Here is a 24,759-nt window from a genome sequence, read left to right on the forward strand (position 1 = left end):
CTTTAAGCATATTGTTGAGGAAGTTCATTAGTTCAAAAACTATTTGTTGATTCCCTACTATATGTTCGGGGTACTAGGGAAACAACAATGAACAAAATAAAGTCTCTGCTGTTGTGGAGCTTATATGAGAGTCAAAAGAGGTACTCCGTGCTGATGAATGGGTGATCTGTGCCAGGAAGGAAAACTAAAGCAGAGTGAGAGGACAGAAAGTGATTGGGGGTGGGGGTAGATTTTAAATAGAGTGATCCTGGAAATCCTCTACAGTAAATTGATACTTGGGCAGAGACCCGTGTGAAGTAAAGGAGCCATGGGCCCTCTGGTAAAGAGCACTGCAGCCAAAGGGAATGCTAGAGGTGAAGGCCCTGAAGCTGGACAGTGTCTCGTGTGATCACAGAACAGCAAGAAAGCCAGAATGAGCAAGGAGGATGGTAGTAGAAGATAAGCCAAGAGAGTAATAGCAGGAAGACCTTGTAAAGCCTTAAAAGCCATGGTGTGGAGTTTGGACTTCATTTTGAGTGGAAAGGCGAGCCACTGGAGAGTGTCAAGCAGAGAGAGAGAGAGACATGGATGAACTTCTGTTTTAAAAGGATTACTCTGGCTGCTCTGTGGAAGACAGACAGTAGAGGGGCAAGGATGGAAGTAGGGAGGCCATTGCAGTCTCCATGTGAGAGAGTGTGGTGACTTACACTAGCAGTGATGGAGATGGGGAAAAGTGGTCTTATTCTGGATATGTTTTGAAGGTAGAGCTCACTGAATATGATGCCAGGTTGCCTAACCTCTGTTTCCCCTCCGTAAAGTAGGGGTAAGAGGTACCTATTATTGGGCTATTAACATGTGCAATGCAGCGGCGCCTGGGTGGCTCAGTTGGTTGAACATCTGACTTGATTTCGGCTCAGATCGTGATCTTGGGGTTGTGAGATCTAGCCCCACATCGGGCCTCTCCTCCTGCCCCCCCCCCGATAAATAAATGAATCTTCTAAAAGAATATGTGCAATGCATAGAACAGTGCCTGGCATAAAGGAAGTACTCCCTGTGTTAGCTCCTAATGTTATTATTTTTATTCTTATTGTTATCCTCATCATTATTATCATGATTATGAGTTGGATGTGAGATGTGAAAGATAAATCAGGGATAGCTCTAAGGCTCCTGCCCTGAGCAAAATGGAAATATGGAGTTGCATTTTACTGAAATGGGAAAGATTGGAGAAAAACCAAGTTCTCACAGTGATGAGAATTTGCATGATTTAATGTTTTCTCTTTGCATGTCTGTATTTCCCATTGCTCTGTAATGCATAATTGTGTATTAGATTATCAAAAAATAAAGGGACTAAAAAATCTAATCAAGTGATTCTAACCCATTGATCCTATAATTCATACTCACCAAATGAGATGGTTAGAAAGTTATTTTTACTAGCCTAAATTTGTAAGATTCTTTCTACAAACACCAAGTAGGGAAAACAAAAATCATCTCTCCCTAAAAATAACACACGCTTGTCTTTCTCACCCTGTAGATGACCCGATTTCTCCCTACACGGGCTGGCTGTTGACTATTACAGAGACCAAACAACCACAGCCCCTCCCCATGCCTTGTACTGGAGGATGCTGGGCCCCCCTGGTTGACTACCTCCCAGAGACCATCACTCCCCGGGGGCCTCTCCATAGGTAAGTAGCATGTGTGCGTAGAGGAAAACGACTGCTTAACTTTGGCTGGACTTTTCCTCCTATGAAGGGAGGGAGATCATTCCAGGTCCCAACAAATGAAATGACCTTTGAAATCAGACCATGCACGACTTAACTTGTAGCTGTCAGTGTATTTGTAGAGTTTGGTTGAATATTAACCAGTGTGCAAAGCTGCCTTATAAGTTGAAATTTTTCCTTGATGCAATCTGGATATGGATATGCATTCTGTGATGATTTTTAGGTTGTGAGTAATTGTTCCTTCTTCAGCTCTTATTACCGAGTGACTAGTAAGTCTCCCCGTTATGTGATCAACTCAGCCAACATTTCTTCTCTTTATGGAGTTCTGTGCTATGTCAGAAATTAAACTCCATTTCCCTGGAATAAGGGTCTTACATAATTCTTCAGCAGGGCTTATGAGTTGTATTTAACTGTGACTTAATGATCTATCAATGTATTTCCATCCTCTTCAGAAGTTACATTAATTTCATCATGTCATTGATTAGGTGCAATATTGCTGTTATTTTTATGACTGAGATGGTGGTGGATCACAGTGTGAGAGAAGATTGGGCTCTTCATCTACCATTATTACTTCATGCTGTCTTCTTAGGTAAGACTGGATCTAAGAGGAATTCTAGCCAATAGGATCAAAGACCTATAGCTGTAATCCAGAGAGCCTTCCTTTTACATTGACATCCTGCTTTCCTCATCTCTGAAAGATTTAGTCTCTTCCATTTTTCATTGCTTCTGTGTGACATCTGCTCTACAATTTCAGTTGATTGGTCATTGTTTAAAATTGCCCTGTTACTGCAATATAGAGTGGTACCTTGTTAATGCTATACCTAAAAAGATACCCAAAACAAGTGGGGCCTCTTTGAGGGTCTTTGGCTAGATGTGATAAATTTAAAGCCATGAGACACTGTCAGCTCAAAGAGAAAAAGAACGTAGAGCACAGTCGGCCAAGCACTGAGATTTTAAAAGAGCCAGATTATAGAGCAAAAAGAGGGAGAGGAACAAGCCAGGGAGATTCAGAAGTTTAGTTAGAGACGAACAAAGTTAGAATCCTTCAGTTAACAGGGAGATCCAGGGTAGAGAACATCCCACAAAGGAGGAATGCTAACCATGTCAAATGCTGCTGAGAGGTCAAGAAAAGTCCATCTATCAGCATTTTATGAGAACACTTGATTTGAGAAATAAAGCATTTTCTTTTTCCTAAGCCCAACTTCTTTATGTTGGTAACACAAACTATAACAAAGAAAACCGAACATTCTTTTAACATGTTCCTCCCGAGTGACTTGGAATCTTTACTATCCCTGGAATCTAAACGAGCTTAAAACTTGTTTATACTAAGAGATTCCACTGTTTTGTTCCAGGTTTGGACCATTACCGGCCTGAAGTCTTTGAACACAGCAAAAAATTGCTTCTTCACCTCTTGATTGCCCTCTCTTGCAACAGTAATTTTCATGCCATTGCTTCTGTGCTCCTGCAGACTCGAGAGATGGGCGAAGCTAAGACTCTCACAGTTCAGCCAGCTTATCAACCAGAGTATCTCTACACAGGTAATGAAAGGAGTGGCAGAGAGCCTGAGACAGAATCACAAATGCGAAGATAACTTACACAGTGTCACTGGAGCCCAAATTAACTTCCCTAATGTGATCACCCCCCAACTTTCCAAGTGAGCAAGTAGCAGCACCATTAATATACACCATTCCACCTGATGGTTAACGTGGTTCTCAAAATCCTTCTTCATTATTGAATATTTTCAAATGTCTTTTTCCTTATTATTATGCTTGCTGCTCTCATTAAATATGCTCCTACTGATAACATTGAAAATTAAGATGCCCTTTGGCCAAAAGCATCAGTCTCAAACACTGAAGGATCAGAATGCACAAAACAGTGACCTTCTCCATCACCTTGAGAGCAGGTCATTGCCAGGGTGCCCGATGTATCACTTGTGTACCTTCTAGTTCCCCTGAAGGAATTTTCACTTTTTTAAAGTGTCTGATTTTTCTGGAAGGCACCATGAGTGGAAGTCTACTGAGAACCATTGCTGTTTTGAAACCAAAATTTTCTTCTTAGAAATGAGAACAGAAAGCATTAGCTGAGTCATGTTTGAGTCAAATTACTCTGATGTTTCGAGCTATTCATGAAAACTTTCCCAGAAGGGTTGGCCAGTGGTTTTCATTTAGAATCGGAACATTTAAAATACCTTAAAATGAGAATGAACTAACATTCCTGACTATTTTGTACATTACATTGGCACTGGATATGGTATGGCACTTCATATGTCACCAAGATTTATTCATAATCTTGAAGAGGATGTACCTTTTACTCATCACTTGTACTCAGTGCTGTCTTGTCCTTTGACAGACGTTAAGATATTTCTTTGGAAAACAAACATGAAGTCACTAAGTCTGAGACATCAGGACTACTGATCTCAGTTTCAGCCCTTTATTTTAAACCAAGCTATACTTTATTGAAAATAACCCATCAATAGCCACTCAGAGACATAAAACTCTCTTTACTGTAGATGTTTAATTAAAAGAATCTGAAGACTTCTGGCTGTCCTAATTCCCCACGATAAGGATGTATTCCATTAAGCATATGGTCTTAGACTGAGAACATTGTAATGTCCATCAGGTTGTGTATCCCTGAGTGCATCAGTTTTGTATTCACTATACCACTGGTGTGGCATAAAGTGGAGATTTACAGAACAAAACACCATATACCAGAGTCAAGACAAACAACAGACAGCTAAAATGATTGACTCTATAGCATACGTGGAATAGGTGTACGAAGGGTTTGGAAAATGTCTCCTCTTCATAAACATTTACTAATACTTACTGAACACCTAGTTTCAACTATGGTTCCTTTTAAATCCAGGCTAAAATCTTATGTGATTGTGTGATAGAAATTATTGTCTTACTCTTTCATAACAGGAAACTAAGGTACAGAGAAGTTATATAAACTCCCTAAGACTGCACAATAAATGGCAGGGATGATAGTCAGGCCTACGGCTCCTCACTCCTATTTCAGGGTATCTGTCGGATACTATGGGCTTTTTATGATTATTAAGTAGGAGAAAAGGGATGGTTGTGTATATACATTGTCAAACCAATAACACATCCAGAGATGTAGAATGATAACCAAATATGAGGTGGGAAAAAAATATATAGTATTTATTTCTACCATATTTCTTGGACTGCCATGCAATGTATTTTATTAAGACATATTAATATGCACATCATATTTACAGTTGTAAGTTCACTTACTCAAAACCTTGTGTATAACTTATCAATTACTAGGTGCTGGTATCCTCAAAAATGGTATCATTTCACCGATTTAAGTAGTCTAATACCCAGGAATAATTTATGAACAGCACAGTTGGGTCCACATGTATAGTGGAACTGTTTGTGGGTCTGTGCACATGTGCATGCGTGTGCACATATGCACACACACGCACCGCACACATACACACCCCACTTCTTTTGCAGAAAGAATCGATTCATACACGAGAGTAGAAAACAGCAGGTCACACCCCTATTACCAAAGACACCCTGGTTTACACGGCAGTGCAACTATTCCAGAAGCAAGGAAAGAACATCAGTCTCATTTCATCATAACCACAGCCACAATCAAATGTTTTCTCCAAAACATTTAAATAACTACGCACTTCTGTTTGCTCACCTCCTAACCACATGAAGCACCCTGCCTAGCACATTCTGCCTTGACCTTCTTGTCCCACTAGGTGGCTTTGACTTCCTGAGAGAGGACCAATCATCCCCAGTGCCAGACTCGGGGCTGAGCTCCAGTTCCACATCCTCCAGCATCAGTCTGGGGGGCAGCAGCGGGAACCTCCCGCAGATGACCCAGGAAGTGGAGGACACAGACACAACTGCTGAAGCGGATGAGAAGGCAAACAAGCTCATTGAGTTTCTGACGACCAGGTAGTGAGGGGTCAGGAGACAGGGGCCTGTCTTTAGGTTATTCTTTGGGGGGCAAATGTCATCTGTTTAAAACCAGACAGATGGAAAAGCGAGCCCACGGCTTTAGCAAAGCCTTCTTTTCTCTTCAAAATTGCATCTGCTGGAGTCTGTGCACCAGGTAGATCCTGGCAGAAGTTGTCTAAGATCCTACTGATGGCACAGTTGATGGGCGGGAGGTTTCACGGACAAAGACAATGCAGCAGATGGAGACAGGACACAGTAGCGCCCCGCCGTGAGGATGACTTTAATCATCTATTAGAGCTGCCAGGATCTGGGAGTTCTGAGACTTGGCAAAGCACATTGCTCTGGAAACCAAATATATTAGCCATGGTCGACCCAGGAGCAGCTGCAGAGGGGACCATTGTCTGCTCCTCTAATCCAGAGTCATTGATAAATGGAAGTCAGAAACAATAGGAAGCATGATAGGAAAGGAAGCAAACTGATGATCAAAATCAAGAAAAGCTACAAGCAATCCTGTTTTTTGTCTTTTTGTCTTCTGGTTCTCCTACTGAACAATTTAGCTTGTAAGGCTTCAGAATTTCCAGCATCCCAGGTCCAGTATTTGTATTAAGAAAACCATGCTGCATGGGGGGAGGAACTGCTCTCCTTTCTCAGTGCATTAAATCCCGGAAGTCTAGTCTGTATAGACGTTATCTGATACCCACGATTTTTCTTCCATCAATGTATCAATTAATGCAAAAAATGAGAAAAGCATTTTCTTTCCTCAGTTAATTTCAGAGTATTCTTTGCAGCTCTCAGCTCAATATAGGTTTTAATGAACAGGAAGCTTCAGAAGGGGGCTGATGGTGCCTACAACCAGGGTATCTCAGAGACCTGAATGGTTTGTGGAGAATAAAAGTGCTCACCACTCAACACTGTCAGTACCACGTGTTGGGAAGAGTGTTCTCTGAAATTCTCACATCTGGCTCCATCCTGTTCTTCCTGCTGAAAACCAAGTAGATATCAGAGGCTGTATCTTCAATTTGTTTCTACAGTATTTGATAGCCTAATGATATGATCCTGATAAAAGCAATTCTCTCTGCAAATCTAAAATGTACAAATAGAGTCTATGTCTAAACCTATATTTTAATTAATATTTTATATCACTTTATTTGACAAACATGTAGCGCCTATTATGTGTAAACACTATTCTGGTGAATTGAGAGGTTTTAATTTCGTGAGTAAATTTTGTGAGGTTTTCATTTTGTGAGTAAAACATAAGAAAAAATATACCTCCATAAATTAACTAGATCTGTTTTGAGTATGCTCTTAAGTTTTACAAGACTGAAATTAACCCCACATTAATCAGTAAAATTTAAAAATCATATTGTGCCCTTGGAGTTACAACTGCATACATGGTTTTAAAAATGCAAAATGATTATATTTAAATGGTTATATTTTTAACATTTTGTATGTTTTATTTAAGGGCATTTGGTCCACTTTGGTGCCATGAAGACATCACACCCAAAAATCAAAATTCAAAGAGTGCTGAACAGCTCACTAATTTTCTACGTCATGTTGTATCTGTATTTAAAGACTCCAAATCAGGTAATTTATCCTGTTTCCCCAAATGCCACTTCTAACATTCCATGTAATGGGAGCATATTCTTCCCATTATGACCACACACTTCATATATATATATAGTTCTGCATATAGCGTGTGTGTGTGTGTGTGTATAGTATATATAGTTCTGCATTGAGCATTGATAGCAGAAGAATATTCACTGGGGAGCTTTGAGGCTTATTTCAGATGTGCCTAACTGAGTGATTGTTAATATCATGTATTTTTGCATTATGCTCTATCAAGTAATTCCCAAAGGTCACTGTTCTCCTTGCTTCGTTTACCTCACTAGAATTAAACTATGCCCTATAATATTAATTTTGTTTAAAGAAGGCCATGACACAACACACATATGAAAAGATGCTCAACATCACTAATCATCAGGTGCAAATCAAAATGACAATGAGATATCACCTTACACCGATCAGAATGACTAGAATCAGAAAGATAAGAAATAACAAGTGTTGGCAAGGATGTGGAGAAAAAGGAACCCTCAGGCTCTGTTGGTGGGAATGTAAATTGGTACGGTCGCTATAGAAAACAATATGGAATTTCCTCAAAACATTAAAAATAGAAATATCAAGTGATTCAATAATTTTATACTGGGCATTTATTCAAAGAAAATGAAAACACTAATTGAAAAGATACATGCTCTCCTATGTTTATTGCAGCATTATTTGCAATAGCCAGGATAGGGAAGTAACCCAAGTGTCCACCCACAGATGAATGGATAAGGAAGATGTGTGTGTGTATGTATAGATGGAGATATGTATCCGTTCCATATATATTCCACTACATATAATAGACATATTATACATATACATAATAAACACATATAATGGAATATATAATAGAATATATCATAATATATGCAGCCAAAAAAGGATGAGATTTTTGCCATTTGTGACAACAGGGCTGTACCCAGAGGGTATTATGCTAAGTAAAGTAAGTCAGACTGAGAAAAGGAAAATATATAATTTTACTCACATGTGGAATCTAAAAAACAGATGAATAAACAAATAAAAGCAGAATCAGACCTACAAATAAAGAGAACAAACTGATTGTTGCTGGAACGAAGGGAGTAGGGACATGGGCAAAACAGGTAGAGAGGAGTAGGAGGTACAGGCTCCCAGTCACAGCATGAATAAGTCACGGAAGAAGGGCACAGCACAGGCAATCTAGTGGATGATATTGTAACAGTGTTGTGTGGTGACAGATGGTAGTTACGCTTCTGGTGAGCACAGCGTAACATATAGAGAAGTTGAATCACTATGTTGTACGCCTGAAACTCGTGTGACATTGTGTGTCAAGTATACTCAAATTTTTAAATATTACAAAACGAAGGGCATGAGTAGTAAATCTTATTGACTATATTCAGACTCAGCTGTGAAAAATTCTCAGACTTGAAAACTGGTTAGAAAAAGAATTTTGTGATAAAATGTTAACTTTGAGAGTATTTGCTAGTAATTCCTGTGCTAATGATCATTCAATATTCTGAACACAGTATGATTCTTATTTAGACTATAGCCGGATTGTGATGTTTAAGCCCTTAGCTGTATACCATTCAGATTCAACTTGGCCGGGGCCGGTTTGCATGTGAAATTTAAATTTGGTTCCCCAGCATGATGCAACAAGTGTCCCTACCTTCTTCCCCCACACCAGGCTGGCCACAGGAAAGATGGCTCCCCGGCTTTCCCAGCTCCTCTGATGATTAGCACACCTCACAGTTCGAAACATTCCAGACTAATCACATCTCTTCTAGTTATCACAGGGTGCTTTAAAAAAAAATACTGATAAACTGACATGAGAAACTCATTTCAGTAATAGGATTCACGTTTCTTGTTTTGAATGTCTCCTTTGGAATATTTTTGAAATATTAAGGCCTCTTACCTCGGTATTTCCCCCACTTAAAAGTCATTTAGTAATTGAACATAACCCAAAGGAATAAATTTATTGTTTGTGTGTGAACCATTAATTTGTCTAAAACCTTAGATTGTATGAAGATAATAAAAATGAGAAAACACACAAATCCCTTTACTATTTCCTCAGAGGGTGCTTAGAGGCTGTCTTTCCACATCGTACCCCAGATACTCTTACTCACTATGGTTTCCCTGTACAGCCCTGCTTTGTGCCCGTCCCCACTGTAGCAGGATAAAACGTGTTCCAGGAACACTTGTGTTAATCAGGGTAGCATAGCTGCTGTAACACACAGCCCCCAAAGTTCGGAGGCCAACACGGTAGAAGGTTACTTCTAGATCCCATAACAGGCCAGGGTAGATGTTTGTCCAGTGGCCTTCCACATGGTGCTTCAAAGACCTCCGTCCTGTGGCTCTGTCACCCCCATTACTCAGAGGCCTCTCCTCAACCCTCCTTGCCCAGCCAGCAGGTGGAGGAAGAGCGTAGGTGGAGGATTACTCAGGAGGGATTTACACCACGCCAAGCTCAAACGTGGCATCCAGGGTTTCTTCTCACATTCCACTGGCCAGGACTCAGGCCATGAGATCACACCTAGCTGCAGGAAAGGCTGGGAAATGTAGGGTTGCTGTGTGACACATTAAATAGCATTTCTTTAAGGACATTGTCATAGTTGCGCTGGGATTCTGCAATCCTCCTAGTGTCCTTCTAGCCTTCAGGTCCATGGTGATGTAAATAACATTTTAGTTCATCAACGGAGGATCTAACCCCACACGTAATGAAATTAAGTAGGAAAATAAAACAAAATAAAGGTGACAAATTCTGTTTTGAAACATGATCCATTCTTAAATTGTGAACTGCCTGTATGGGTTTAATCCTGTGTTTACCACCCTGAGTACGCATGCCTAACTCCATTTTCCAGGACCCTTTGTCTGCTCTGCAGGAACATTTTCTTATATAATCTACAGGCCCCTAGGGTCAAACAGCCCAGCAGCAGCTAAGAACAATGACGTTAAATTATCCTCCCTGATTCACTTTTATGTAACAATCAAATGTACCACAGAGCCCTCTAGATCACAGAGACAGCCAAAATCACTGTTTTCATCGGGTCCTCTGACTTTGTAGTCAGGTTTTCTCCTGCAGAGAGACACAGCAGAAAGTACAGATAGTGGCCCAGAATTCAACCATGTGCTTTACCTTACATTTTCTTTTCATCTGATCAAGTGGTTTTCTGATGACTGAGACAACCTTCATGCTATTGGAAGAACCAATATTCAGGCGAGAGTTTAAATGATGGCTGCCTTCTTGGCAACATCTACTTTTCAATATCTGCATATTTATAGACTATTCTGAAGAGCGATGACTTTGCTATAGGCTTTGGTTGTGTTTAGAATTGACTAGATCCACTAACATCTTTCTTTTACATTCACAAGTACTCTGAAAACTTGTTCCCAACACATTCTTTTATGAAAACAGGAGTGAAAGTATTCCATGCAAAAAGTAGTTCAGAAGAACAGTGTAGAAAAATAATAGGGCAATAAACAAGAATACATTTGTGAGTCGGTGTTATGTGTCAGACGCTGTACTAAAAGCATTTTTTGAATTGTTGAATTTCAACAACAACTCTAGGAAATGGATACTATTATTCTCCAGTTAAAAATAAGAAAACAGGCTCATAGAGAATACATTTCTTTCCCAGAGTCTCAACACCCCTCGTTCAAAACTAGAACCTTCTTGCTTCAAAGCTTCTGACTCTTTCTACTGCACTATGCCTCTTTAAGATCTATCCAAATTTGGGTTTTTGTTTTTTTTTTTAATTTTAAAATGGTTAATTCCTAAACAAGTACCAACAGGAGGCAGCTCTGTGCAGGTAACCTGACTGACGCCTATAGATCACTGGTGCCTCATGGTTTGAGGAGTATCAGTTGACCTACCTCTGACCCCTTGGTGCCTAGGTTTCCACCTGGAGCAACATTTGAGTGAAGTTGCGTTGCAGACGGCCCTTGCAAGCTCCTCGAGGCACTATGCCGGTCGGTCCTTCCAGATATTCCGGGCGCTCAAGCAACCTCTGTCAGCACACGCCTTGTCTGACCTTCTCTCCAGACTGGTGGAGGTGATCGGAGAACATGGAGATGAGATTCAGGTATGGAAGGAAAGACCGCTGAATGTGTTCTCCTTCTCTCATGTCAAAGATGAAGACTTAACAGCTTTCTTTGAGCCTTCTTTCTCTCGCAATTATTCCAACCATTTGGGCATATATAATTTTTAAAAAAAAATTTTAGAGATTAACTTTTATATTTACAAAAAACACTTCAAGGAGCATTGTTCTGGAAATCCAGTAGCTATTGTTTTATTGAGCCAACCACTGAAAACCCCTTGGGGACTCCTTGGTGGTTTTTGTTGTTGGTTTTATTTGACAGGGAATCGGGGAATTATTTGTATTGTTTTTGTCTTTTTGTCACCGAGCTAGGATGCAGTTGTGCTGTCTCCCTACACAGAGAAGGGATCTCCATTGTGTCTATGCAAAGCACCACCCCTCTCTGTATAGCTAGCCTTCAGTACACTGAGAGAGCTGAAGAAGTAATGGAGGGAGTAGATACCACAAGAAGAAAGACCCTTGGGTAGAGCCCAAGGACTGGGGAGCTGGTTGAAAGCCAAGGGCATTACAAGCTCTGCAGCTTGAGCCAAGCCCTTCTTTCCCTTCTTTTCCATCAGAAAAGTTACTACAACCTAGGAGACCTGCACACCTGTGAACTCTAGCCTCTTTTCCTCTTTCTGGCCATTGGATGTGCTCTTCAAAATACTGCTGAGGCACAGCCCTTCTCATACCTCAGCTCTTCATCTCTGGCTGAGACATTGCCACTCTGTCTTTCAAATGCCCACCATCCCCCTCAGCAAGGGGCCATGATTGCCATCTTTAGCCTTGCCCTCTCCCTGTTGGATTTCAAATGACATTGAGCTGTTCAGGACCTCAGGTCTCGGGAAATAGATCTTTGTGACTACCTGCTAACGGCTAAGCCATCTGCATTTCCTAAGGGGCCCTTAAAATTTGTTTTTAGACTTGGTCAGTTACAGTAACAATGGCTGTCTAGCCCTCAATGATATTAACATTAGACTGAATAAAGTTTGCGTTAATTAAATTTATCTTCAGGAAGTGAGCAGGAGTTTTAAGCAGTACAAAATGTTATCTTTGCATGTCTGGCAGGGTTACGTAATGGAGGCACTCCTTACGTTGGAAGCTGCTGTGGATAACCTGTCTGACTGCTTGAAGAACAGCGATCTCTTAACGGTATTATCTCGGTGAGAAGCAGCTTCATGACTCCTGAAATCAAATAGGCTGGACTGAATATTTGAGAGATGCCTGCACTTTGGGCAAAGTCCAAAGAACACATCTAGTTTTTGATATATGACTTCTTCTTTAGTTTAAAAAAAGAGAGAAAGTTATGGGGCACCCAATATATACACATTATATAAGTATTTTTAAACATCAGGAAGATAGAGGAGAAATGTTACTTCAAAATAATACAAATATTAATGGTTTTTCATTTTCTGTGTTATGCCTTTGAGTACTTTTTCAAATTTTATTTAATAATCATCCTATTTATTACATTATAAGCAGAAACCAAAACTAAATGTTATTTTTTGAACGAATATATACAAAACTCATCTGAACCATCACTATAAAAACAGCTAGAATTAATGTTGATTTTACTTGAATAAATCCCTATCTTAGGATCTTTCTTTTTTATTTTTGTTCCTTTTGCCCCTGCCAATGTTTAATTACCCATTTCAAATCATTCACAATTCTGTATTCTCTTTGTGTAATTGAGCTCATTTTGCTTGAAATTGAGTCAGTAATGTTATCATAAATCACGCTGAGCCTTGTTTCACTTTTAAGTTGAGCATTTTTTTTATGGATAGGTGATTTTAGTATGATTCCTAACATCATACACATTTTCTATATAAACCTGCAGGTTTATCTCAGTAAGAATTTAACAAGAATGCTGATAAAGAGTTTTATCTTTTCAGCCTGAAATAGGCTTAGAGATCATTTCTCATAGATATTTTATAAGCATAAAAAATTTCCTTTGATGCAGTTACTTTTTTCTTTCTAGATAATATCCTTTCCATTTCTGTTCTTATCAGTTAATAGAATATTAAACTGTGTGCCTATCAGGTATACTCTATTTCTAAATTACTCCTGCCCAAAGTCAAAGAAAAATATAAATGAAAGATCAGGAAACTTTACCACCAACTGCTCTTCTTTAGCCTTTCCATAAGTATAAGTCAGTATTAGGTTTTGTTATTTTGTTCGTGAGGCTTCTCATTGTTTTGTTTTTCATAGCTTTAAGTTTAGGAATAGGAAATTTATTCCTGTAAGCTTAAGGGTATGGAAAAAAAAGAATAGACAGTATTTTCAAAGAACGATTTCCCTACCTTACCGTTTGACAGTGGATCTTAAAAGGACTGGCTCTTCATTGAAGCATGTTGGCTTTCTTTTGAACTTTTTTACTTTTATACCCAGCTCTTCATCACCAGATTTAAGCTCTAGCACTAAACTAACAGCAAGCAGAAAGAGCACAGGACAACTAAATGTGAACCCTGGGGCGGCCAGTGGCAACACGGCAACCGCAGAACGGAGCCGGCATCAAAGAAGCTTTTCTGTGCCCAAGAAATTTGGTGTTGTCGACCGATCCTCAGACCCACCCCGGAGTGCCACACTGGACAGAATTCAGGCTTGTACCCAACAAGGCCTGTCCTCAAAAACAAGAAGCTCATCTTCCTTGAAGGACAGCCTCTCAGACCCATCACACATAAACCATCCAACCAACTTGTTGGCCACCATCTTTTGGGTCACAGTGGCCTTGATGGAATCTGATTTTGAGTTTGAATACCTAATGGCCTTGAGGCTGTTGAACAGGCTACTGGCTCACATGCCACTTGATAAAGCTGAGAACCGAGAAAAACTTGAGAAACTCCAGGCACAGCTCAAGTGGTCAGACTTCTCAGGGTTGCAGCAGCTGCTGCTAAAAGGATTCACCTCCCTCACCACCACCGACCTGACCCTGCAGCTTTTCAGTTTACTCACACCAGTATCCAAAGTATCCATGGTGGATTCGTCCCAAGCCATCGGTAAGGCCAACATCACTCATTCTCTTGCAGATCTGGTGGTGGTTGTGTTAGTGTTGAGCATAATATGGTAATGGGCTTCGTACCTTCAAGAATTCTGTTTAGAAATTGTTCTTTGGGAATAGTTTGTCATTTCTTACTTAAAACTATTTAAATTGTGGGAGGCATGTTTAAGGCAACAGCATAAAAGGGGCAGAAGTAATATATTAATGATTTCTTTGTGTTTTCCAGATCAAATCACAGGTACTGTCAGTTTATTCCATTGTTCTTGTACAGATAAACCTTTTTTCTCTTTTTTCTTAAATCATAAATCTTTTTTGTTTTCTTAGCTTTTTTTTCCCCCTCTTGAAAATTCACTTGGTTCCCTATCATTTTGAATCAAGCCAAATCACCAGCCATATTTTTAATACCATGGCATGTGGCCCAGACTTCTTTTCATGAAGGTAGAGCTTAACACAGTGGTACTAAGCCATTACTTAACCATTTTAAAGAGTCTTTTTGATTACATTACATGAGTAAGACTTAAATTGGTTGGCCTACATCCTCTCATACAAGCTTTTCATAAAACACGGTTTTTGATAAAAGTTTCAAACTAGCGCTTCAGTTCACTTTAATCTGCTTTTTAAAATCTCTGCCAGTCATCCTGATTCACAGCCCATAGCAAGACAGTCACCATATCTCAGAATTACCCATCTACTTCAAGTTCCTCCTCTATAACTGGTGTCATTGTGGTTGTACCCTTTTTTTCCTGGATTTTGTGTTAGATCACAGTAAAGCTGGTTCAAAAAACTGCTTTTGCATCACCTTGGGAAAAAAATCTGCAATATTCCTTCCCACGGTTAACAGTTAAGATGCACCATATTCAGCTATCTCCACTGCATCTTCTCTGATCCAGGGTTTCCACTGAACGTGTTGTGTCTCCTGCCCCAGCTGATCCAGCATTTTGAAAATCCCAATCAGTTCTGCAAGGATATAGCCGAAAGGATTGCTCAGGTATGATTTCTGGCACCACACTCATGTGGATCCATACAGGCCTTCCAGAAGGTCCAATGCTAAGCAGAAATTGCCCTGAAAGGGAAATGAGTTTCACAAAACCTGAAAATTATAACTGATATGGCTAGTAATTTACATCGCTGAGTAGCCAATGCACATTGTCCTGTGGTTTCATTATTGAGAAGACAGGTGGAAAGAATCTGTGAAAATTATATTAGCTAATGACTAAGATAAGCACTTCTGCATCTTGCACACACACAAAAAGTATCAGTGTGTTTTCCAGGTTCCAAAGCAAAATTGCAAACATTGCAATCTTACAGCAAAATTTCTGACACATCTTCCTGCTCATCAGGCTATTTTATCCCTCATTGATTTTCTTCTCTTAAAAGGTGTGTTTGGAAGAAAAGAATCCCAAACTTTCCAATCTTGCACATGTCATGACTCTTTATAAAACACACAGCTACACAAGGGACTGCGCCACATGGGTCAACGTGGTCTGCCGATACCTTCATGAAGCATATACTGACATTACCTTGAATATGGTGACCTACCTGGCAGAGGTAAGCTCTTCAATCAAGGATACCCACTATAGTTTTCATGGATAAAAAATTTATATGGAATGGATAATAATCTCTTCGTTTATTGAGTGAGTGCCTATTATATATTATCATAGATGCTGTATGGAAGCATCTTACGTCCTCACAACAATGCAGTGGTGAGGGTGCTATCCTCAAAGAATCTGAGGCCCAACCAGGTTAAATAATCTGCCATATGTTTAAGGTGGCAGAGCCAACCTTTGAACTGGGGTATACCCGCCTCAAAAACTTAAATTCCTTCTTTTTACTACACTAATACCTGTCAGTACCTTCCAGAAATGGGGAAATTGTATCCTAATTACTCCAGGTGTTCAAATCTTATTTAAGGAGTTACTGTGTGACTTGATATGTTTAATGGTTGTTTGCTCTAAACGAATTAGCAAAGCACCCATTTTGAAATAAGCCTTTTATCTTCACCTTTAAGTTTGTTTTTTAAACTTGAATGGGATTTTCGTCCTCATACAACTGTGTTTCTAGCACATTGGTTCCAAGCCCCATGTCCTTCATCCTGGAAATACACAGCATATCAGACAAGTGATGAAATGTATTCTGGTAGCACCTCTGGTCACTCACTAGCTTAACACACAAGGTCGTGAAATCTAAGTGAAATGGCCGTAACAGCCACCTTGGTTTAGCATATTCATCGTTGCTTTTGCTTGAGGGATGTGCATGCATACCTCTTGCTAGGGCCTTTTCAGAAGTGACAAGGATGGTACATTCTAACTTCTCTTTGTTATGTCACCAGTACAGGGTGCAGATAGGCTAGAGTCAATCATCCTCTGAAAGGCTCCACAAGACTGAACTCTTGTACCTGGAAGAGGGTCCTTGCCCTATCCATCAACACTGATAGTTGATCTGCAGGATTTTGATTTGCAATCTGGGTCAGCAGTATGTGAGCTGCATTCAGACTGTCAACAGCCAAAGGTTCTTTCCACACCCCATCCCATCCTGGCACTTTAAGGAGCCTCTCTTATATGCCACCCTGCTGCTTTGGATAATCACCTTGGTCACATCCGTCCCTGCAAGAATTACTAAGAAAGCACACACATGCCTCAGCTCACAGGAAATACTGGGATAACCAATGTAAATGCCCTGCTTATGAAGGCAGACGATGCCTTTTTTAAAACAAAGTGAAGTGTAAGTTAGCAAGGAGGTAAGACTTGCTTGGATCACTAGACATAAGGTTTCAAAAATACAAATGGGATGTGGCATATACATACATACATATTATTCAGACTTAAAGAGGAATAAAGCATCGACACATGGCATAACATGGATAAACCTTGAAAACATCACGCTAAGTGGACGAAGCCAGACGCAAAAGGACAAATATAACAGGAACCCACTTCTATGAGGTGCATAGAATCGGCAAATCTGTAGTGATAGAAAGTAGAATAGTGGTCACCAGGGGTTGGGGACGGGGTAATGGAGGCTTAGCGTTTTACATTTAACAGAGTTTTCATTTGGGATGATGAACAAATTCTGGAAATAAATAGTGGCCATGGTTACACAACAGTATGAATACACTTCGCGCTACTGAATTGTACACTTAACAGTGGTCAGAGTGGTAAATTTATGTTATGTACATTTTACCACAATAAAAATAAATAAGAATGGATTACCTAATTTGTTCTATTGAGGCTTTGTCACAAAATGTCACTGAAAATTTTATTATAAACTTCACTTGCTATAGTATATATTAATTCCTAGTTCAAGTACTCGTGTGTTCTTTCAGGTGTTGGCCAGGCACATACATGTAATTTTGGGTAGCTACGGTCAGTATTTCCGGTGAGCCTGCTCTGTTCACGTAGCATTAACTTTATGCTCACATAGTGTCACATTCAACAACTGTGGGATTCTAATAGCTTAATGTAACCCAATTTGCTTAAACATCTCTCCTGTTGCTTATATTCATAATCTTTTTCTATTACAAATGGTCCTTTTATGTAGACTTCTTATCGGATAACATCCAGGTGATTTCTTCTGGTGGCATTTCTCAAAGTAACTATTCAGGTAAAGGGCATGGATACATGAATACATTATTTAGTTCTACACATTTGGGAAATTGGTCTTCACAGAGATTTCCCCTATTTACAATACTGCCAACAGTGTATAAACGTGTTTTCCTATATCCTCGCTATATTTTATTATCCCTTTTATTCCTTTTTTTGGTTTTATGTTTTTATTGGTACTTTAAAATTATTCTCTTTGTGTATTTCCTTTCTAGGAATAATGTTCACTTTTCCATGCACTAGATTTGCCAAATTGTTCATTTCCTCATGTGTTAACTGCTCAGTTATTTCTTCTGACCACTTTTGATGTGGAATTTCAGCATCTATTTGAATCATTTCTACGGTTCTTTGTTTTGAACAGTAACTTTTTATCATGATGTCTGTCACATAAATCTTCTCATTATTTTGCTTTCTTTTTTTAAAATTGTGTTGATATCATAGTATATGTCCCTAAAAGAAAGTTTAGTAGGTACAGAAAAGTGGGGAAAAGAACAGGAGGGGGAGATAAAAAAAAAAAAATCATCCAAAATCATTATGTTATCTAGAGAGAAACACTGTTAACATTTTGTTAGATTTCTTTCCATTGTTATTTCTCTGTAACACCCACCCATTCACATCGATTTTGGCATCATCTACTATACAGAAATTGCATATCCTTCCTCTTTGACTTAATATTATTTGATAGCCTTTACTATCTTCAAAAATGTCATTCTCGGGTGCCTGGGTGGCTCAGTCAGTTAAGCGTCTGCCTTTGGCTTAGGTCATGATCCCAGGGTCCTGGGATCGAGTCCTGCACTGGGCTCCCTGCTCAGCAGGGAGTGTGCTTCTCCCTCTCCCTCTACCCTTCCCCCCACTCGTTCTCTCTCTCTCTCTCTCTCTCAAATAAATAAAAATCTTTAAAATGTCATTCTCTTGATTATATATTTCATCATACAATTTGCCATAATTTTGTATCCCTTTCCCTAGTGTTCAACATTTATGTTGCTTACAGAGCTTTCTTGTTTAGTTTTTTGTGGGTTTATTACCATTATAAATAACGCCTTGGTGCCATCTCATATATAAATCCTAGTGTCTATAGGTTTGGAAAAGTTCCTAGAAGGATAATTACTATTTCAAAAGCTGTAAACTGTTTTTAGTACTCTTGAAGCCAATTGCCACATTATCCAAGTTACATTTCCACTGATGTGTAGGAATACCCATCTTTTATCCTCAACCATACTATTATCACTTGGGAAACCTAGCCAGTTTGATAACTAATAACTTGTGTCTTTTGTGTTACTTTGTAATCTTCAGTAATTAGTGGTATTTGATGCTTTCAAACCTCAAACCCTTTTGAGGTTTCTTGTATTCCACCGTGGATATGATATCTATATATTCAGAACTACTTACACTGCCTTTAATGATATCTTCATTTCTTTAGTGGTTAGGATTCTCCTTTCCTTCCTAAGGAAACGTGTGCTCATAAAGGTGTGGGGAGGCATTGGTGCTCCTGTATGAGCAGGCTGGTGTCACACTGTGTCACACTGTGCCTTACCTCCCACAGCTGCTGGAGAAGGGTCTCCCCAGTATGCAGCAGCCCCTCCTCCAGGTGATCTACAGTCTGCTCAGCTACATGGACCTGTCCGTCGTCCCTGTAAAACAGTTTAATGTGGAAGTTCTGAAGACCATTGAAAAATACGTGCAAGTGAGTATTTGGATAACGTCACTTATGAACAAGGTTGTTTCCAGAGTCATTCCAGAAAGACTGAGGATCTGTAGCTTGACCTTGGCTGCACAGGCTGCACATTCGTGCATTGGTATCTCTAACCCACTGAGAACAGTCAGTTGTGGTTGACCACACCCCGAGTGGTATAGTGAGGGGAAAGACAGGACCAGCCCTGGTGAGCTCCCGAGCCCTCAGAGGACATGTTTCTGCCTCTTGGGGCTTACAGGCTGGGTATTAAAGGCACACACCTGGCTGGGAGGGCCCAGCAGGGTTGTATTTGTAGTATCCTATTTCACAGAAGGAGAAGAAGGAACTCAGGTGTGCCAGGTTCTAGGCCAGGTGTTTCCACATGCAAAGGGTTAATTCAGGGGTTAAAATTGTCACTTTAGAGTTGAGGGAGGTGAAGTTGAGCAACTTGCCTCAGTGTGCTTGAAAATACTACAACAAATAAACAGGTGTGTGCTTGGTGAGTTGCAGAGTTCAAGGGCAGATGTGAGGTTCTGTCTGGCTAAACTCATCCACAAAGCCATACAGTGTAAATTATTTTAGACATTTTTCCCCCATCGTCACTTCAACATCACATTGCTTGCAGACATTATTTAATGCTAAAAATGATTTCCAAGCCTTTTTTATTTTCCATTTTTCAAGTGGCATTTCTCCAAAAAGCGCCGTGCACTTAGTAGGTATTCAGTAGCCCCTTCTTACTTCACAGAAGTCGTGGGGACCAGGGGTTCGGTTCACGTTTTTCTACAAATCATGTGCCCCTGGTAAAAAAGAAAAAAAAATCGTTTGACTAGGCCGCCTATTCTAACTCAGGCCTGTGGGCTATCTCTGTTACTCGATATCTTCTCTTGAATGGCGGCTAATTTCACATCCAAATCATGACCTCCCCTGTGCAGAACTTAACAGTGAAGGAAATGTGTTTTCTTTCATGTGCTCTTATTCCCAAGGCTGGGTAAATAATAATAATAACTTTTACCAAGTTAGTTTATCTATGCTCAATATTTTTGTGGGAGAAGCCCATCAGTCTGCCTGGGGTTTGTCAGGGAGACAAAGATGGCAAAACAAATGAGTCTTACAGGAAGAGTAGGCCTGGGATAAGCCGATAAGGAGGGGAAGGGCATTCCGGGACACGGGAATAACCTCAGTGAAGACACAGTGGCAAAGAGAGCTTGCCTGGTGTGAGGAACTCCAGGGGCCGCCTGGGGGAGAGTACTCCTGTGGGCTGAGTTCAGAGTGTGGACTCTACCCTGCCCACCAGAGGGAGCCCTTGAAGAAATTTAGGCAGGGAAGATTCTCGGTCTGAAGAGTTCTAGAAAGATCACCATAGTTAGGGAGGGTATGCTGGACTTCAGTAGAGGCCGCAAGCAGGGAGGCCAGTTAAGAGGCCATTGAAATAGTCCACGCAGAGGCTGGGGAGGATTCAGCCGATGCACTGCCAGCAGGAATGGAGAGGGAAGCCGTTTATCCGGAGGCAGGGAAAGACAGGAATTAAGAACGGCGCCCAGAGTCCTGGGTTAGGTCATGAGGAAGATAGGAAGTGGGAAGACCAGAGGCGCCCAGGAAGCAAAGGTGGTGGTGGGAGCTGGGGGGGTAGGAAAACAACCAAGGAAGACCAGAAGCTGGAGGTGGGGAGAGTTTTGCGGAAGAGTGAGTGGTCGGTAGCCTAAATGCACTGGGGGACTTTTTTGCTCGTGTGGAGGAGGTACCATGTTGGCAAAAATGGTACCTTGTAATGTTAAACTTCTGTTTATTTGAATATGGACAAAATTTGCAGTTTTTGTATTTGCTTGTTTCCCAAATGTATCTCCCCTTACATATAAATTGGTTTTTTATGTCATTTGCCTTTTGCATAGGATGGAATTTGCTGCACTGTTTTCCGTCCGTGAATTCTGACTGGTCATAAGAAGTTTCAGTAGCTAGCAGTAGATTCGTTTGTTTGGTTTTTTTTTAATGAAATTGTCTTTAACCATCGAATGTTTTATTCCCTTCAGAGTGTTCACTGGAGAGAAGCTCTGAATATCCTGAAGCTGGTAGTTTCTCGATCTGCCAGCCTAGTTTTGCCTTCCTACCAGCACAGTGACCTCTCAAAGATAGAAATACATCGAGTGTGGACCAGTGCTTCTAAGGAATTACCTGGAAAAACCCTAGACTTTCACTTTGATATTTCAGAGGTATGCTCTCTGCTTCTGTCTACTTCAGCAGGGAGAAACGTGGGCAAAGGTCAGAAAGAGAGGAAAGAGAGATTTATTTTACACTTATTTCAAATTAAGTTTCCTAAGGCCTAAATTTGGTTCTGTTTTTTAAGAACACATCAAGTGTCATATTCTTTGGGGCTCCCAATTGGCAGCTTCTAAAAATAGAAGCTAGCCTCAGTTATTTTTTTAAAAAATGATATTTTTAAAAAAAGATACCTTTAAAATGGAATGATCTTAAGCATTTTAAACCATGACCTTTGTATGACAGGTGTCCTATCCTATCTTCACATCCACAGCTTTGCTGTCTGAACTCCCAGCCAGACCAGCAAATGACTGAGATTTACAGGAATACAGAATCTGCCTTTACAGTTGCTTCCCCAAGCCACACTGCTTTCTAGACCCAGTAAAATTGCCTTAAGGGAGAGGGGAGGGAGGAGGGAAGGGACCAGTAAAACCAAGCTAAGTAGTCAGGAAGAAAAGAGAGGGTAGGAAGTAGTCAGGTCTACCTGCAGCTCCGTGAATGGACATTTGGGAGGCCTGTACTTAGTCTAAGATGTGCAAATACTTTGTTTTCCTGTCTTGCTTACCCCAGGCCCCATAAGCCCACCAAAGCAGAAACTACACTCTGTCTACTTTGTTACCAGGGTCTGGTACAGTGTCTGGTGCAAGAGAGGTACTTAACAAATATTCTTCAACACTGCTGAATGAATAAATTCACCGAAGGAATAAACCGGATCTGATTATGTGAAACTTACTGGCTCTATGAAGTGGGTTGAAGCCAGCTTGGGTTTTTTCAGACAATGGTCTCATTGACCTTCTGTGCTTTCAGTACCCAGGTTGAGGTACTCTTGCTGCCCTTGTGATACCTGCAACTATATTTAGTATGTGTATGATTTCAAGGTATCCGATCAATTATTTTTTTAATTTTTAACGTTTTTTTTACATGGCTAAGGGGGAGAGCTACATTTATTCCTTGAGTGAAGTTTATTCTGTTCAAAAGGGGTACAGAAAACAAGCAGCCAGTCGGCCGCACACCCCTAGGGACCCAGCTGCTCCAGAATAAAGAGCTGGAGATCCAGATGGAGATTTTCCAGCCGGTGTCTGCCACCTCTGAGGGTAGGCCCACAAACGGGTTTCTGCAGCCTCGTCGGGGCTAAAGTGTGGATGGTGCTGTCTACCCAGCCACAAGACACCAGCATGAGAAATGAACTCTCAAGAAGTGAAATTTCTAAAGTGTTGCCCAAGTACCTGGCCCCGAATTCATTCACTTAAATAATCGAAAAGATGTAATCAATTTAAAGAATTTTTTAATTAATTGAGAATACTTAAAGGTTGGGAAGAAGGGAAGGAACTTTGGTCTCTTGTTACAACAATAAGAAATTCTTTTCAGCTTAAACATCTGAAAACTGTTTGCTTTCCTGAATGTTTTGCTTCTCATCTTTATCAATGCTTTCCTGAGTATGTTTAAGAACAAGGAGTTGTATTTGTTTTCAGCAGCTAAAGAGGGTGGGAAAACGTTGAAGATGTAAAACCATTTAGAATATGTTTTTGAACATCAGGAAAATGAGCCTACTTGTAACTCTGAACTTCTCTAAGGTTTAATCAAATGAGCAGGGCTTGGTTGCTGCTGGGGAGAGTGATCCCGTATTCCACAGAACTATTAAGCGGATGGGAGAATGTGGACTTTTGTTTTCCTTGTTTTTGTCAAGACGCCAATCATTGGGAGGCGATACGATGAGCTGCAGAACTCTTCTGGACGGGATGGGAAGCCCAGGGCCGTGGCCGTCACCAGGAGCACGTCATCTACGTCATCAGGCTCCAACTCCAATGTCCTTGTTCCTGTAAGCTGGAAAAGGCCCCAGTACTCTCAGGTATAGACTCCTAGGCTCCCAGGATTGGAAGGGAGTTCAGAGGGACCTTTCGAGCCCAACTGCCCATATGATAAGGGGCTCCTCCCTCGCCATGCTGACGTTGCCCATCTAGGCGTCAGCACTTCAGTGACTGGCATTCCAAGGGAACCTATTTTATCTTTGAACAGCTCCTTACATTGAGTTGAAGTCTGATGTTTGCTGCTTCTACCCATTGGTCCTGGGTCTCTTAAGACTTAGCGAATGAAATGTGACCTCTCTTTTACATGGCAATCCTTCAAATAGATAAAGAAGCCCCATCCCCTCGGCGTCTCACCCACATGAGCTCTCTTTTCTCCAAATAATGCATCCTTAATTGGGAGAACTAAGTTCTCCCAAGAACTAAGTTCTACATGAAAGGGCTGCACAAGAATGCAGAATCTGCTTTTCTGGTTGCTTCCTCAAGCCACAGTGCTTTGTAGACCGGTAAAATTGTCTAAATTCTTACACGGATGGAGAGGGGAGGGAGGAGGGAAGAGATTAGCCAACGATGCTAAGGGACCAGGGAGGAAAGAGAAGGTAGGAAGTGGTCAGATCTACCCGCTGCTCCATGAATGGACATTAAGGAGGCCTGTACTTAGTCTAAGATGTGCAAATACTTTGTTTTCCGGTGGCCCTTCTGACCACTGTCCCCTGAGCGTGCACTCCAATCATGGTCTCCACGGACAGTCTGAGCCATACGGAGCAGAGCAGGCTGCTGGATCTCTCTGTAGGTCCATTCGCTCCCTGGGCGACTGCCTTACAGTGTGAGTGTCATCAAACTTGCTGTCGAATGAAACCTCTGCATTATTCAGGGCTCTTTGGTAACTAACTTGACAGAAGCCCAGTGGAAAATTACCTCAAGAAGAAAAGGAATTTATTAACTCCCATAGCTTGGTTTCCCACCCAGCTGGATTCTAGTACACAAAACCAAGGAACTGGATCCTTAACCTCTCTCTCTCCCCTTCTCACTGTCCTCTCCTTCCCTTCCCAGTGTTGGCCCTCCTTCCCTCTCTGGCGACTTCATTCTCAAGCAGACTCTTGTCTTAGGAAATACCAACAGCTTCCAGCAGCTCCAGATTTGCATGGTCTTTGGCTCTGA

General features: G+C 40.8%; 1 protein-coding gene across 3 annotated transcripts in view; it reads left to right on the forward strand.

Moving 5' to 3' along the window:
- FRY (FRY microtubule binding protein) overlaps positions 1-24,759 on the forward strand; it is a 348,142-nt gene that overhangs the window by 276,977 nt on the left and 46,406 nt on the right. For all 3 annotated transcript variants that reach the window (XM_028104226.2, XM_088021790.1, XM_028104219.2), the window contains exons 37-49: positions 1,511-1,661; positions 2,183-2,286; positions 3,050-3,235; positions 5,425-5,623; positions 7,089-7,210; positions 11,093-11,280; positions 12,343-12,437; positions 13,663-14,270; positions 15,163-15,260; positions 15,650-15,820; positions 19,412-19,552; positions 21,568-21,747; positions 23,481-23,642. In XM_028104226.2, the coding sequence (XP_027960027.2) occupies positions 1,511-1,661; positions 2,183-2,286; positions 3,050-3,235; positions 5,425-5,623; positions 7,089-7,210; positions 11,093-11,280; positions 12,343-12,437; positions 13,663-14,270; positions 15,163-15,260; positions 15,650-15,820; positions 19,412-19,552; positions 21,568-21,747; positions 23,481-23,642 (2,405 nt within the window). The remainder of the gene's footprint in view (positions 1-1,510; positions 1,662-2,182; positions 2,287-3,049; positions 3,236-5,424; positions 5,624-7,088; positions 7,211-11,092; positions 11,281-12,342; positions 12,438-13,662; positions 14,271-15,162; positions 15,261-15,649; positions 15,821-19,411; positions 19,553-21,567; positions 21,748-23,480; positions 23,643-24,759) is intronic.

This window comes from Eumetopias jubatus, unplaced genomic scaffold, assembly GCF_037043125.1.
Source record: "Eumetopias jubatus isolate StellerSeaLion01/CBP00866 unplaced genomic scaffold, mEumJub1_p1.0 scaffold_3, whole genome shotgun sequence".
NCBI classification, from domain to species: domain Eukaryota; kingdom Metazoa; phylum Chordata; class Mammalia; order Carnivora; family Otariidae; genus Eumetopias; species Eumetopias jubatus.